At 37.2% G+C, this 14,678-nt stretch overlaps 2 protein-coding genes and 1 long non-coding RNA gene across 8 annotated transcripts; 2 read left to right on the forward strand and 1 right to left on the reverse strand.

The window, feature by feature from the left end:
• The first annotated feature begins 64 nt into the window (after positions 1-64).
• LOC147181249 (coiled-coil domain-containing protein 13-like) lies at positions 65-6,740 on the forward strand. Its single transcript, XM_086084395.1, has 10 exons — positions 65-2,440; positions 3,150-3,306; positions 3,378-3,529; positions 4,867-5,009; positions 5,097-5,177; positions 5,270-5,383; positions 5,464-5,568; positions 5,681-5,830; positions 5,897-6,073; positions 6,154-6,740. Exons 1-10 carry the CDS (start codon positions 2,335-2,337, stop codon positions 6,358-6,360), a joined length of 1,392 nt encoding a protein of 463 aa, XP_085940521.1. The 5' UTR covers positions 65-2,334; the 3' UTR covers positions 6,361-6,740.
• Positions 3,043-7,228, reverse strand: LOC147181250 (uncharacterized). Of its 4 annotated transcripts, XR_015095931.1 has the most exons (5): positions 6,781-7,211; positions 5,875-6,292; positions 5,690-5,801; positions 5,455-5,556; positions 3,043-3,456 (listed from the first exon to the last, which is right to left on the reverse strand). It is a non-coding gene; the product is annotated as an uncharacterized LOC147181250 (long non-coding RNA). The 4 variants fall into 4 exon arrangements; XR_015095930.1 differs by having other exon boundaries at positions 5,455-5,801; positions 7,183-7,228; XR_015095929.1 differs by having other exon boundaries at positions 3,043-3,453; positions 5,455-5,801.
• Positions 6,964-14,025, forward strand: ccdc13 (coiled-coil domain containing 13). 3 transcript variants are annotated; one of them, XM_086084410.1, is made up of 11 exons: positions 6,964-7,334; positions 7,753-7,898; positions 7,965-8,107; positions 8,183-8,263; positions 8,683-8,796; positions 9,340-9,444; positions 9,573-9,722; positions 9,800-9,967; positions 10,907-11,116; positions 11,196-11,275; positions 12,426-14,025. In XM_086084410.1, the coding sequence occupies exons 1-11, from the start codon at positions 7,300-7,302 to the stop codon at positions 12,460-12,462; spliced, it is 1,269 nt and encodes a 422-aa protein (XP_085940536.1). In that variant the 5' UTR covers positions 6,964-7,299; the 3' UTR covers positions 12,463-14,025. The 3 variants fall into 3 exon arrangements, with proteins under 3 accessions (XP_085940536.1, XP_085940556.1, XP_085940546.1); XM_086084430.1 differs by having other exon boundaries at positions 7,757-7,898; XM_086084420.1 differs by lacking the exon at positions 6,964-7,334 and adding an exon at positions 7,394-7,607.
• Positions 14,026-14,678: the final 653 nt, after the last annotated feature.

Here is a 14,678-nt window from a genome sequence, read left to right on the forward strand (position 1 = left end):
CTTTTGATTGACGGGATGGGGAAGGGGGATTTTTTCTCTCGTTTTTTTTGTTTTGGAAGTCGTGGCCTGTGATTGAGAACGTGACGTCACGTTGCATTGCGGTACGGCACCATTTTGTTGGTGGTGTCTCCTTAAATAATACATTTTAAATTAACTGGATTAGGTGTTTTCTGAATAATCCTGACTCAATGTGGAACTGTATTTTGAACTAGTTTTTCTAAAATTGGTGGATTAAGACTTCTGTTGTCATGTAATTATAAAATTGAAAGGATCCCCATTCGCTTATCTAACTTGTTTGGTCACTCGTCTACAAGCATAACTTTTCACCACACCGCTATTCTATTTGGAATAACCAAGACATTTGTTACAAGAACAAATCCATTTTTTTAAAGACTTGGTTTGATCATAAAATCATCTGGGTGAATTAATTATTTAACAGGAGAGGAGTTTTATTTACTTATGAGGAATTTCTTCTACACTTTCTGATGCCTGTGACGCCTAAACAATTTGCTGTAGTTTTTTATGCTATTCCTTCTGGTGTATGAATGCTGTATAGAGGCCACATTAGTGTTGTAGTGTGACACTCCTATTGCTGATATCACTGAATCACCAATTGGTAGATTATGTTTCAAACCTTCCTGTCATGAAAACAATCGCAAAATCCGTGCTCTTTTCCAATCTGATATTGTGTCTGTGTCACCTGCAATATCATACTGGAACTGTCGTGTAAAGAATTTATGTTGGAAAAAAATGTGGACCATGCCTCAAAAATTATTTTTAGTGAACAAGGAAGTGTCTTTCAAAATTATTCATCGTTGTTTTCCTGTGAAATCCTTTTTTGTTAAATTTGGTTATGACATGGATCTGAACTGCTCCTTGTGTGGCTTCCAATCGGAGACTCGTGTGCATCTGTTTTGGAAATGTTCTTATGCTCGCAAGCTATGGCAAGACATTTGCTAATTTATTTTGGACAATATCTTTTGTAATTTTGTGCTTTCCTTACCAAATGTTTTGTTTGGATTTTTTAACTATGACAATTCATTTGAAAGAGAATATTATTTGATTAATCTTTTAATTTATCTTGCTAAGTTTTATATTCATAAATGTAAATGTGTTAAGTCAAAACCTATTTTTTTTCTGTTTTTGAAAGAGATGGATGTATATTTACAGTCCATCTCTACTTCCAAAAATAAGAAGGCTATCAAGACATTAAATTTGTGTTCTCATTTTGGTGTTTTTAATATTTCTTAGTTTAAGACCCCTGGCATATTTTTTTCCCCTTTATTGTTATTGTGAGATGGTTGTGTACTGTGATGATGTTTGTTTGCTTAATGTTTGCCATGTTTGCCATGTTTGGCTTGTGATTTCAATTTGTTAAATAAAGCATAAAAAAATAAATAATAATGTGTTGGCTGCGTCAAGGCACGATCTGCGACCCCTGCATGATGGGTGACGCGCATGCGCAGAAGAGCGGCCATCTCGGATCGCTAACTACGGCAAACACAAAGGTCAAATCACGTTTACGCACGCAAATGTTTGTTACTAGCTTTACATGCTGAAGTGTTGTGTTTACTGCGCATGTCATGAGCGCGGAGGGGAGAGAGAGAGAGAGGTAATCGAGCGAGCATCGTTCGAGAAGAGACAGAGTTAAATAAAAGAGAGACGTTCTTGAATCCTATCCTGCCGTGACTGTCTGGTTAATTTAGCAGGAAGACGCCAGAAAACATCAACTTGAAACTATTTGTTGCCCGCCTTTTACCCAGCCTCCAGTAACGACAACAATTTAGGGTTACAATAGCATAGAGGTGGAGACTGGGTGAGGGGTGGGCGTCATTTAAAACACACACGCCACAGACTTACTGTAAAGTATAACAATGCAGACTCACTGGAAATTGAATGGGGTCAAAAGTAAAATGTATACGATTAAAATGTACTTATAGTAACTTTAAAACTCATCAAGAAACACCATTTTTTCCTATGTATAATATTTTTACGAACGCGCACTATCGCGCAGGCATATAAAGGTATTTTGTTCTAGTGTAATTGCCGTAGTTAGCGATCCAATTGGCCGATCTTCCGCGCATGCGCGTCACAGATCGTGCAGGGGTCACAGATAGCGCCTTGACAGGCGGCAAATAAGAAGACAAATACTACCATATATTATCCACTGGTCGTAAATACTTCATAATTTACATTGTAATGCTCACATAGTAGGTCGACTGTTTCCAAAAAGTAAGAAATTCAATAGTTTTCTAACTCGATGTGCACTACAAGCATGACAACATATTTCTCTCGTTCTCGCGAGATCTCGCCAAGGCGGCGTCGTTGCCATGGATGCAGCTGTCGCGGGTACAGAAAATCCTTTGGGGAGTCTTCTGTTCGCCAAACAGATTCAAAACAGCCTCTGTTGTAACAAAGGCGATACTTCATCTACTGACAGGTAAGTAAGTGAATCGTATACTACAATTGTTTACATCCACTTTCTGGATAAATGTTTCTTTTTGGACCTAATACCTTACACGCAGTTAGTGGCCACTGTTAATGTATCACCAGACACTTCCAGGCAATTCCCGTTGGTTGTAGTTTGGTGTAAAACTCCACTGTATCATAAGAGTTGTTGAGAATATTTTGGTACAGGTTTCACACCACAGTAGATTACAACGATAATGTGCTAATGATTGATTTTGTGCATCTGATGTATTGCAATTCATTACATCACTGAGACCTTAATTAACATATAGGTGTGTTGACTGCGTATGTTTAACTAAAAAAATCCAGAATTGCACATTTGGTAAATGTTATTTTGAGGTTCTGGGTTTGAATCTCAGCTCTGACCTTCCTATCGTTTTCTCGGTGTACATTCCAAAAAGATGCATCTTTGGTTCGTAAGAGATTCACCAAAGTCTGCTGGTATCTGATCCAGATCACGTGGATAAGCGGTATAAAAATGGGTTGGATGGATATTTTCTCGGAAACCAATATGACTTGAGAGTCTTATAGCGAAGAGGGATTATTGTAAACAATATGACAGAGACTTTCACATCACAGTATTAAACATTTAATGCAAGTGTGCACACTTTATGTTTACAGCAATTAGCAATGTGTTTAATATACAACCACCTGTTTTGTAATCTTTGTCTTTATAACAGAAGCAACACAGATGGACTGCGGAAATGGAGAGAACAACCTTCAGCATCAGGAAAATGGAAAACAGCATGTGGACAAAACGGAAGCAAAGGATACATTTTTCAGTGAGCATTTGGACTTACTGAGCCAAAACGCGTTAGCAGACAACATGAAAGACAGGTAAAAAAAATCAAAAGGTTGAACGGTCGCTACTTTGCATTCATTAACTTTTTGTCGATCACTTCCTGTAGACTTGAGCGGGATGAGCGTCAGCGTTTGTTGGACCAGCTGAGGGAGTTGACGGATGTCAATGGTCGCCTCTTCAAACTACTGAGCGAAAAAGAATTTGAGTTCAAACACATGAAGAAGAAATGGGAACAAGAGAGGGTGTTTCTCATGGCTGGTATGTGTATAATGATGTCTTATAAGGAAGGATGCACCGACAGACCACTTTTTTTTTCCAGATTAAGTACTTGCATTTAACTCATTGACTGCTGTAAACGTCAAAAATTCATTTGAACTATTTCTATTATTTTAACTTTTTTTCCACTTTTGTTGACACGAGTATGAAAACCTAGATTTTTTTTAAATTGTACATTTAAAACAGATATAAAATTTGTCATTAATCGTGAGTTAACTTGGAAAGTCATGCGATTAATTACGATTCAAAAATTTGATCGCTTGACGCCCCGAATTTTTTATATTTTTTATTTATTTTTATTCATTCACTGCCATTGATGGTTATAAATGTCAAAAATTCATTTGAACTATTTCTATTAGTTCAACATTTTTTTCCACTTTTGTTAACAAGAGTATGAAAACCTAGAATTTTTTTTATTGTACATTTAGAACCGACATTAAATTTGTGATTCATCGTGAGTTAACTAGTGAAGTCATTCGATAAATTACGATTACAAATTGTAATCGCCTGTCACCCCTAATTTTTTAATAATCTTTTTTTTAAATGAATTTATGGCAGTGAATGAGTTAAGTAACTTGTTGACACCAAGAACAGGTATTTGGCAATGCCATTTCGTCTTGCATTTTATGTTGAAAATGTGTTTTATTCCAATCAAATGTTAAAAACATGAACTTTTTAAAGTGCCACTCAAATTTCAACAATTTCTCATGACTGATTTTTAACACCCAACTGCACGTCGACAGAGTTTGAATGGTAGGCTTTTACTTGAGGCGTTTTTCTACCTTAGGTACTCAAACCGCTAGGGGAAGTTTTTTTGTGTGACAATAATATGTTCTATGCAGCCCCACTAGTCTAAATATGGTATACTGGTTCATATTGTGTTAGTGGAATATGAGTTAAGCAGCAAAATAACAGCTGTTTTTATCTATCTAAGCGGCCATTTTGCCACTTGCTGTCGACTGAAAATGACATTACAGTTGCTCAGGTCTCAGGTAACAACCAATCACAGGGCAGCTTAAGAAAATCTCATATCATCTTCAGTCGACAGCAAGTCGCAAAATGGCCGCTTCCTGAGATGGATTAAAACGGCTGGATTTTGCTTCATAAATCATATTCCACAAATGTAATATTAATCAGAATGTCATGTTTAGATTAGTGAGGTCGTAGCTAACATATTATTGTCAGGACGTGTTTAACGTTGACTTCCACTTTAACACTATTTCCTCATTTGACCTTCTTACAGATACAGTCATCAAAATATCAGTGCATTGCTTTGGCATGTTGATCATAAAAATAAAGCGTTTGTTGTGGCGTTTTAGGTGCGTCCGGCATGTCAGGCGACGCAGCAGCCGTCAAAATTGTGGAGTTATCCAAAAAGAACCGAGATCTGACTGCTCAAGTGGAACAAGAGAGGACAAAATGCAAACAAAACAGTAACAGAATCAAAGCACTTGAGAACGATGTGAGTCTTCTGTTTGGTTTTATGTCATCGTCACAATGTCGGACTGGCTCATTATTATTATTATTTTTTCATTTTTTCTTGCTACAGCTACAGGCTGCTTTGCGTTTACTCCCAGGGCAAAAGATTGACGACAATTTGCAGAAGCAAAGCTCATCTAAAGACTCTGAGGTGTAAAATGTTACTTAAAACGTTGAATGTTAATAAATGATGGCCATAGTTTGACCCTGAACATATTTTTGTCCCCCCCCCAAAAACCCCAGGACAATCCAGTGGTGAAGTCCCTGAAGGACAAATTATCTGCTGCCCAGCTCAAAGTCACAGAGTATCGCAACCAAGTTCAGTTTCTCAAGCAGGAATTAAAAGTGGCTCAAAAGGTGCAAAGCATATCATCTAATGTGGTCCCCTAACACATTTTGCATGCAACCTAATTTGTTTTTCCTGTCACCTGTTGCAGGTTCTGGTGAGTGAGGTTGGGGAAGACGTCAATGTTCAACAGTTACTGAGCTGTACGGGAAGCTTCCGGGGGCGCGCACAGCAGATTCTGGTTCTTCAATCAAAGGTAAGAAGGGGAATTAGGGCTCACATGCGCTCACATGCTTGTATGTGAACGGACAAGAGAAAAATCACAAAATAAGCTGATCTAAACTGAGTAGTGTGTGTGTGTGTGACAGGTGCGTGACCTGGAGCAGCAGCTCAGGTCACCTCCATCAAGCATGCTGAACATGGCCGAAGAACAACTATCAAGCGTTGCTCCTAAAAGCCAGGGCCGAAACGTCAACTACAGCCGCAGCGCTGAGAAGGAAAAGAAGGAAGCATTTCAGGTGGGTTATTCGTTCTTTTTAACCTTCAACGGAAATATACTGACATCATATCCATTATTTGTCCAGAGGCTCTCGGACGGCTACGAAGCCTTGCAGCGAGACCACGATCAGATGAGGAGAGAGCTGGACGCCTCTAAAGCAAGGAACAAATGTCTGGCTGCTGACATAAAAAACGTGAAAGCTCAGACTTCCTCTCTTCTGCTGAAGAGCAAACACGACGACGAGCTTGTGGACGCGTTATTGGTAAGGATGAGCACATCGACCGTGAACAAAAAAAAACGTTTTTAACATCACATCTCATCGTCTCGATCGTTCCATGGCAGAAGGAGAAGAGTCGCATGCTGGAGGTGCTGAGCCAGCTCACCAGACAGAACGCACCGAGCCAACCCAGCTCGGGACCGTCGCTCAGCAGCGAGCTTTCCGCACAGAAGATGCTCATCCATAATTTGTACCAAGTGGTCGCTGACAAAGAGGGCGCCATTAAAGAATTAGAGGAGACAATTAAGCAGCTTTCCTGTGGCAACTGCTGACAAATAACATTGTAGAGAGTGATTTCAAAATACTGTATATGTGATTTCAAAATAATTCCATTACTGTAATAGAATAACACAGACTACTGACAATGTTGTGCTGTATGTGTTTTGGTAGATTAGAAAGCAAATTATCACATTGGCACCGTGGCACATTTGTATACTGTGGGAATTCCAATGTCACTTACTATAGATATATTGCATCGACGTATAGTGACAGGAATACTAATTAAGTGTCTTTCCATTGCCATTCATATTACACACACTTATTTACTTATTTGTTTATTTATACTTTTTATGGCATTTTGTTTGGTAGTGTGCCTTGACATTTTTTTATGTAAAATATGTGCCTTGGCTATGTGCCCATTTTCAAATAAAGTAAAAAATAAAAAAATAAAATCACATTAATCTTCACCTTACCTTGACTCTAGACAGTTTATAACGCGAAACACAAGTTTCCATTGGTATGTTATGTTCATCTATTTGTACCGCTCCAATATGGCCGACCAACACACGCACACGTAACGGCTGCTAGGTAAACTGATGTTGAAATGCATACAGGGAAAGCAAATCTTTCCTTTCTTTCGCAACGCGTAGCGCTCATACTTTACTTCATCATACTTAACTTGACGGACTTGTTTGGGCAAAATATAAGACGTAACCACACGGTGTTTGCTCATGCTAATTACGTAAGAAAGGGCATTCAGCCTTCGCAAACGCGCAACAAAGGGCTGCATTGCTGACAGTGCACTGTAATATTTTTGCGCAACAAAGGCTGCGAGTAATCGGTAAAGGTTTTTTGCGCAACTGAAGCGAACATACCTGGGAGTGGTCATGAAACGCGGGCGAAAATTGTGTTTTATTTTCGGTCGAAGGAAAAAAAAGGTAGCTAAGCTATAACTACAGAAAGCGGCTAGGGTACTTTTTCTAAATGAAACAATGCAAAACCAAACTACAGACTGGGAGTACAACATGTGAGTTTGACAGTAAATTATGACATTTCCAAGGACAATAATTTGTGTTAATATGAATTTTAAAAATATTATTTTGAAAAAGTACATTAATATGTCGGCGTTTTCTTTACCCGTGGGTGGTATTTTATTTTGAAATAGCCTGGTCGGAACCATCAAAAAGCCCAAAACGGGTCACAATACCACCCACGGGTCAATTTCCGGAGTGACACTGGTTAGTTAATTTTCCGAGGGAAACAACGCAAAAAAACAAGCGCTTAATTGAGAGAACAATTTGTGAGTCATTGTATACAGTAACTTAAATCGTGTATTAATTGAGCCCCCTTTCCCCAAACTAGGGATAACGGTGTCCAGTCCACAAAATGACACTGTTCACGCTTGTATGCTCAGTTTTCATGGCAAGTGATTGTGTTTCCATTAGACAGCTGCAGGAGGAGAGCTGGTTGAACCAACTGAGGGAAATGAGGGATGAAAACGACTGTCTGATAAAACTGATCACTGAAAAGGACTTGGAAGTCAAACACATGAAGAAGAAACTGGACGACCAGCGAGTGCTGGCCTTGGCGGGTATGTTTGTTATGATATTAGTACTGTATATTGTATCTGAATAGACAACAAAATGTTGTGTTTTAGGTGTAGCAGGCATAGCAGGCGACATGGCCGCCGTCAAGATCGTGGAGTTGTCCAAGAAGAACCGAGAGTTGACATCTGAAGTAGAGCGAGAGAAGTCTAAATCAAAACAACACAGCAACAGAGTCAAGGAGCTTGATAAGCAGGTTTTTTTTTTTATGTCATTTAATAGAAGTATGTCATTTCTATTGAGTTTATTTTCGCTCTCCTTCTTCATACAGCTGCAGGCTGCTATGCTCTCATTATCGGAACAAAAGCCTGATTTCAATATGCAGAAGCTAAACTCTTCTAAAGATTGTGGGGTAAGTTATTTCTGTGATTGCCATGCAGATGGGAACCTCTGAAGTAAATGCTCTTGAAATATTTTGGGGGAAAAAGTTGCTCAAAACTTGGTGGTATGTACAGCGTGAGAGATCAGTTCAACAAGTATCAAACAATGAATTTTACAGGCTTTTCCTTGGCCTTGTTTTATATCATTTTAAGAACCAGTATTTTTCTTTACCTTTTGTAGTCATGTATTTTTTTCTTTTATTTTTTTTAAATCTTATATTTCACTTTTTTATTATTATTATTTTTTACAAAACATATTTTTACTTTATATTAAATGGGAAAAGGTGTTGTGTTCAATCTTAGAGATTCTACTTTATCTTCATGTGTTCTTCTTGAGCGTAATCATGTTAATCCTAATCAGAACGACTGATTGCTTTGTCCGTCAAACCAGGACAATCCAGCGACGAAGTCCCTGAAGGACAAATTATCTGCCGCCCAGCTCAAAGTCACCGAGCATCGCAACCAGATTCAGTTTCTGAAGCAAGAATTGAAACTGGCTCACAAGGTGCACATCATTTCACCTATTGTGACCTATAGTTTTGCGCACATCCTGACGCGGTGTTTAACTCATTCACTGCCATTGACGACTATAGGTGTCAAAAATTCATTTGAACAATTTCTATTAGTTTCACCTTTTTTTCCCACTTTTGTTAACAAGAGTGTGAAAACCTAGAAAAAAACGTATTGTACATTTAGAACAGATATAAAATTTGTGATTAACTAGTGAAGTTATGTGATTAAATACAATTTAAAAAAGTAATCGCCTGATGCCCCTAATTAAAAAAAAGAAGGAAATATTTAAAAAAAATTAGGGGTGTCAAACGATAATTTTTTAAAATTGTAATTAATCGCATGACTTCAATAGTTAACTCACGATTAATCACAAATGTTATATCTGTTCTAAATGTACAATAAAAAAAAAATTCTAGGTTTTCATACTCTTGTTAACAAAAGTGGAAAAATGTGAAACTAATAAAAATAGTTCAAATTAATTTTTGATGTCTATTGCCGTCAATGGCAGTGAATGAGTTCATGTCCTCTGTTGCAGGTTCTGGTGAGTGAGATCGGGGAAGACGCCAACGTTCAGCAGTTACTCAGCTGTGCGGGGAGCTTTCGAGGACGTGCACAACAGATACTGGTCCTTCAGGCAAGGGTAAAGTGTGTTACACATATAAAAAAAAAAAAAAACTTTTAAAGTAAGACCCATCAGATTTTATTTTATATTTAAGAATTTGTCAATTATGGTGGAAAATAAGTATTTGGTCACCTATCACCTGACAGGTGCGTGACCTTGAGCAGCAGCTGAAAAGGGCAACTACGCAAGGGTCAATTGTGAATAGCGCGGAAGAGGAACCTTCTAAAATCCCAACTCAGGGCAGAAACATTAACTTAATCCGCACGATGGAGAAGGAGAAGAAGGAAGCATTTGAGGTGTGTGTGCATTACAATTGCGTTATTTCTGTATGAATAGTAAAAATAAAAAATAAAACGCCTTGTTTCTTTTGCAGAGGATCTTGGCCGGCTATGAAGTTCTTCAGAAGGAACACGAAGATGTGAAGAAGAAACTGGAAGGATGCAGGGCCAGGATCAAATGTCTGTCGGAGGAGAAGGCTGCTCAGATTTCGGCCGCGCTTATTAAAAGTAAACACGACGACGAGCTGGTGGAAGCTCTGCTGGTAAGGAGTTAACACAGGGGTGGCAAACGTACGGCTCGTGGGCTGCATAAAGACCCGCAAGAGCATTTGAGCTGGCCTGTCGTGAAATTCTAAAAATAAAGCCTCTGTGGTTCTAAAGAAAAAAAAATCATAATGCTTGGAAATTGGAATGCATCTCAAAATTTTTTGATTTCAACTAAGTATTTAGATTTATAATAAACAAAAAAAAGTCTTTGTTTTTCAAATTAGGTTTTTAATTTTTATATAAAAAAATATCTTTAAGTGTTTTATTTTAAAATAATCACACAAGTTGGAGTTCCAGTAGTGCCTGTTTCTTAACTATAAATAAAAACATTTAAAGTTTTAATTAAAAATGTGTATTAATCAAAATAGTCGTACTATTTGAAGGTACATGTTTTTTTAATGGATAGTATTGTGTTCATGTATTAAAAGATTGTAATTAAGTTTTAAAATAACGTAACATTTTCTAGGTTTTGTCCTTCTTCCAGATCTTAGTTTCAAAGATATTTAAATAAAAATATTTGTTTTTAAGTTTTGAAAAGATCAAATGTTAAAATTTCTTATATAAAAACATATTGTTTCTTTGTGAATCTATTGCTTTTATTTAATAAATGAAAAAAATCTATATCTTTAGATTTAGTTTTAGATTTTTTTTTTATGTTCAAGATCATTTTTAAAAATACAAATATATTTGTATTGTATCTGAGCCCTTTCTCTCTCACTGATTTGGACTATTTTCCCACACATAAGAAGGTGTATCTCATGTTATTTTATTCTAGGATCCAATCATGAACCAGAAGTGTTGACATCATCCAAATTATGTGATTTTATTGGTTTAGACACACAAAATATGTCATGTCCACTGCAATCATCTATGGGTCCGAAAGGGTGAACTAGTTTTCATATCATAACGCTGTCTTTCTTATTTTTCCACTGCAGAAGGAGAAGGCCCAGATGCAGGAGATGCTGAGTCATCTCACCAAACAACTGGAGGCGCAGAACACGCCGGCCCAGCCGAACCCGGTCGCACCGTTGAGTAGCGAGCTCTCCGTGCAGAACACACTCATCCAGAACTTGTACCAATTGGTCGCCGACAAAGAAGACACCATCAAAGAGTTAGAGGAAAAAATCCAGAAGCTGTCAGTCAAGGTGACAACAAAATATAATGCAAGATTAGAACAAATATGCACCCTGATCCTTATGTGTTTACTGTTTGCAACTTTGACAGGATATGGAAACTCAGGCCAGCTTCAGCATCGCTACAGTTTCTCCTGAAGAGGGCGCCATTGACAAGAAAACATCTCCAGGGTATGGACGCAGTTTTTTAATTGTCCTCAGAACTAGCACATGATCAATTTAGCCTTTACAAATGGAATAACACTGCATTTTGTTTATTATTGTGGTTGAAGTATAATATTTGAACCCTGTCAAGGGCTAACCCAAAATATAATATACATAAAAATAATCCTTATTGTCTTTGTAAAGGCAAAGTTTCATTAACATCGTGCTGGTGTATCTAATTAGGTGTCTATTATACAATTAACTTTTTAAAGCGGTATTCCATAATTAATTCAATATTTTTTCTCCAAAAAGTCAAACCTTATTTTGCTATATAAAAATATGTAATTTGTTTCTTTATATCCCCAAAAATGAAAAACAAAATACAAATATTTAATGCACATATTCATTCATTTGGTTACTATGGGAAGTTTTGTGTGTAATTTAAGTACATTTTAATTTTAAAACACCGGAATATTGATTTAAAAAAATATCTAAGGATATTCCTTTCACGTTGAGACATTAATCAAAAAGTAATTAAAGTTTTGTTCTAAAATTTTTTAACTTTCAATTAAAATATTTTACTTTTTATTTAAAAAAAAAAGAAGCAACCTTTATTCTGGAAAATGTACTTCACCTGCGCAATATAATGACTTTAATCTTCAAAATAAACAACCTACTATTTTCCTGAAAACATCCACCTTTAATACTACTACTTTAATCTTCAATGTATTGGACTCTGCGTCAAAAATAACTCCTCCCCACCCCCTCAAAAATCTGTCTTTATTCTCATATAACAAAAAAAACGTACAACTCTATTCTCATATTATGAATTTAATCTCGAAAATGGACAACTTTTTTCCTAAAAATGACTATTCTTGAAAATGACATCCTTCTTCTAAAATATGCACTTGAAAAAAATTCATATATACAACTTTGTCGTAATACATGTCACTTGTTTGTCTAAAATATACACCTTTTACTGAGTATAAACTAAAAAATATACAATTTATAAATATAGAGATATTTTTCCCCCTAAAAAAATAGGCAGTTTTAGTTTGACTTTAAATCTTGAAAGCTTTTTTCTTATCTTTATTCTTATAGTGTGTTTTCCTTTAGCACTCGTTCATAAAGGTGTCCCTAATGTTGTGGCTCAAACTCTTCTCCTCCTCTTCTTCAGTTCTACCGCTGCTGTCAACGGGCCATGGTATTTGTAGACGTTTCCGTCGTCGGAAGAACCTCCGCCAGCAGCGGTGGGCCGCAGCAACTGAAACGAAGTATCCCGGCCGTCGGTTATAATGACATTGTATGGACTTGTCAATGGGTGAAACCTTGCGGAACCTGAAGAGGTATTTGCTGGCCGAACATGAGCAGGAGCGTGACGGCAGCGTTTGAGCAGCGGCAATTGGATTGCTGGAGCGTGATAACACAGAGATGTGGCGTTTTACTCCTTGTTTCCCTTCTACCGACCCAGGCTCTAACGTTGAAATTACAAATAAGTTTGGGGGGGGGTCGTGCTAATTCCGCTATTCATATTAAGATGCTAATGTCGCTCCAGAGCCTGCAGTTGAGCGGTAGAAAAAGGGGGGCCACCGAGGGCATCGCCGAAGAGCACTCGGCGTGGTGACCCCGCGGCTTCAACGCTGACGCGATTGGACAAGTCGAGCGCGGCTTCCCGTAGGCTCCGTGACATTGCACAACTTGGCCTCGCTGCTCCAGCTCACGTCCTTACCTCCTCATGTCACGTGTGACAAAATGCAGCCGGCGGGAACAGGCTCACCTACCTCCCTCGCACCTCCTCCTCTTCCTACTCCTCAACAATGCTCCACCACTCGACCGTGACCTTCTTAATGCTGCTTTGAAGCCCTCCTGAGGTCAGCTGTGATTGTTCTTTGCTTGGCTGGCCTCTGTGCAAACACTTGAGTAGCAAAGTGGAGTCATCAGGCCCCATCAAAAAAAAAAAAAAAATCAAATGGGCCAAAATTATGGGGGTTTTCTTTACCTGATGATTCATCTTTTCAGAGCCAAAAAGGTGAACAGAAGCATTAGTACCATAACTCAAATTATCTACTCAAATGTTCTAAAAGTCCATTTGAAGTTCAACAATTTGTAGGAAAAATGTGCTTCAAGTCAATCAAATCAATGAATACATTCCATCTCCTTTTAAGTCTGAATTTATGTATTATGTGCACAGGTTATTTCAAAAACTTTATTGTGGCAGGCTTTCAAAGCGACGCAACCATCTAGTGACCTGAGATGCATCATACAACTTTCATCTTGTAACAAGGTTATAACTGTAAACCAAAATTAACAAAATAAAACTAAAATTGAAAAAACATTAAAAAAAAATTTAAAATCCTTTAAAAATAAATCAAACTAACTGAAAGTATAATTACAGCAAAAATGTCCTTGTTCATCTTTGTCTATTTATCAAATTCTCTTCTCAGAAAGAAGGTCAAACAGTTGTTTGAGAATTGTAGTTTATTAGACAATACTTAGTGAGCTTCTTTTTTTTAAATGTATGTTTATCTTGTACTAGACATACTTAAAAAATTAAATAAAACTTAATTGAATTTAAAAAGCAAAAGTCCAAATGAAATGACATCTAACTGTAATGAAAAACCTAAAACTATTATAACCCATCTTCTAACCAGGATTCAATGTCATCTGCATTTAAAAGTGTGATTTGAAAAACAAAAGTTGCAAAACGCAAACCATGTAAAAGTTGTTGTAGTTTCGGAGGGACCATGGAATCTAAATAAAAGTCGTTCAGCAACTTTTATTACCATTGTAAGTTTTTTTTAATTTATTTTTATTTATTTATTTTAAAGGTTATTTTCCTTTAAATTGTCAGTGACTAATGTCTGACCTTTTGCAGAAAAAATCTTTATTTGAGAACCTCATGATTCACTACTACTACTTTATTTTTAGTGAGTGAATAATGCCTGAACTTCGTTTTGTTTTTTTAAATTCAGGAGCTGTGTATCTTGGAAGGTGATAATCCATCACTATGTCTCCGTTAAAGGGGATTTGCACTTGTTGTTTTACTACCTCTGAACCCAACAGGCCACGTTGAAAGTCGCAAGGCTAACCTTTACAAAATGCAGTCCAAATGTTCATTCGAGAAAACACATTCAGGCTCCGAGGCCTCTTTCAGGACTTATCACTCATGCGGGAAGTTTTGGGGTGTCCAACTTTATTGTCTCGGGGTCACATACATAAAAAATAAAGGCAAAACGCAAACTTTTCTTTAACACGACATATGTGCCACTCACTTTTAACGTTTCAATTGATCAATTTAATTTTGAGGGTCTGTTTTTACTGCCAGAAACAGTTGACCTACTTTCTGGGCTTTTTTTCAGGAAATATCCAAAAATAACACCTTTTTTCATAATGAAGGAGTTGGATAATCCAGTTTTTATTGTCTCAAAAT

The sequence above is a fragment of the Leptonotus elevatus genome, chromosome 1 (assembly GCF_054856555.1).
Source record: "Leptonotus elevatus isolate MCC_2025b chromosome 1, RoL_Lele_1.0, whole genome shotgun sequence".
Lineage (NCBI taxonomy): Eukaryota > Metazoa > Chordata > Actinopteri > Syngnathiformes > Syngnathidae > Leptonotus > Leptonotus elevatus.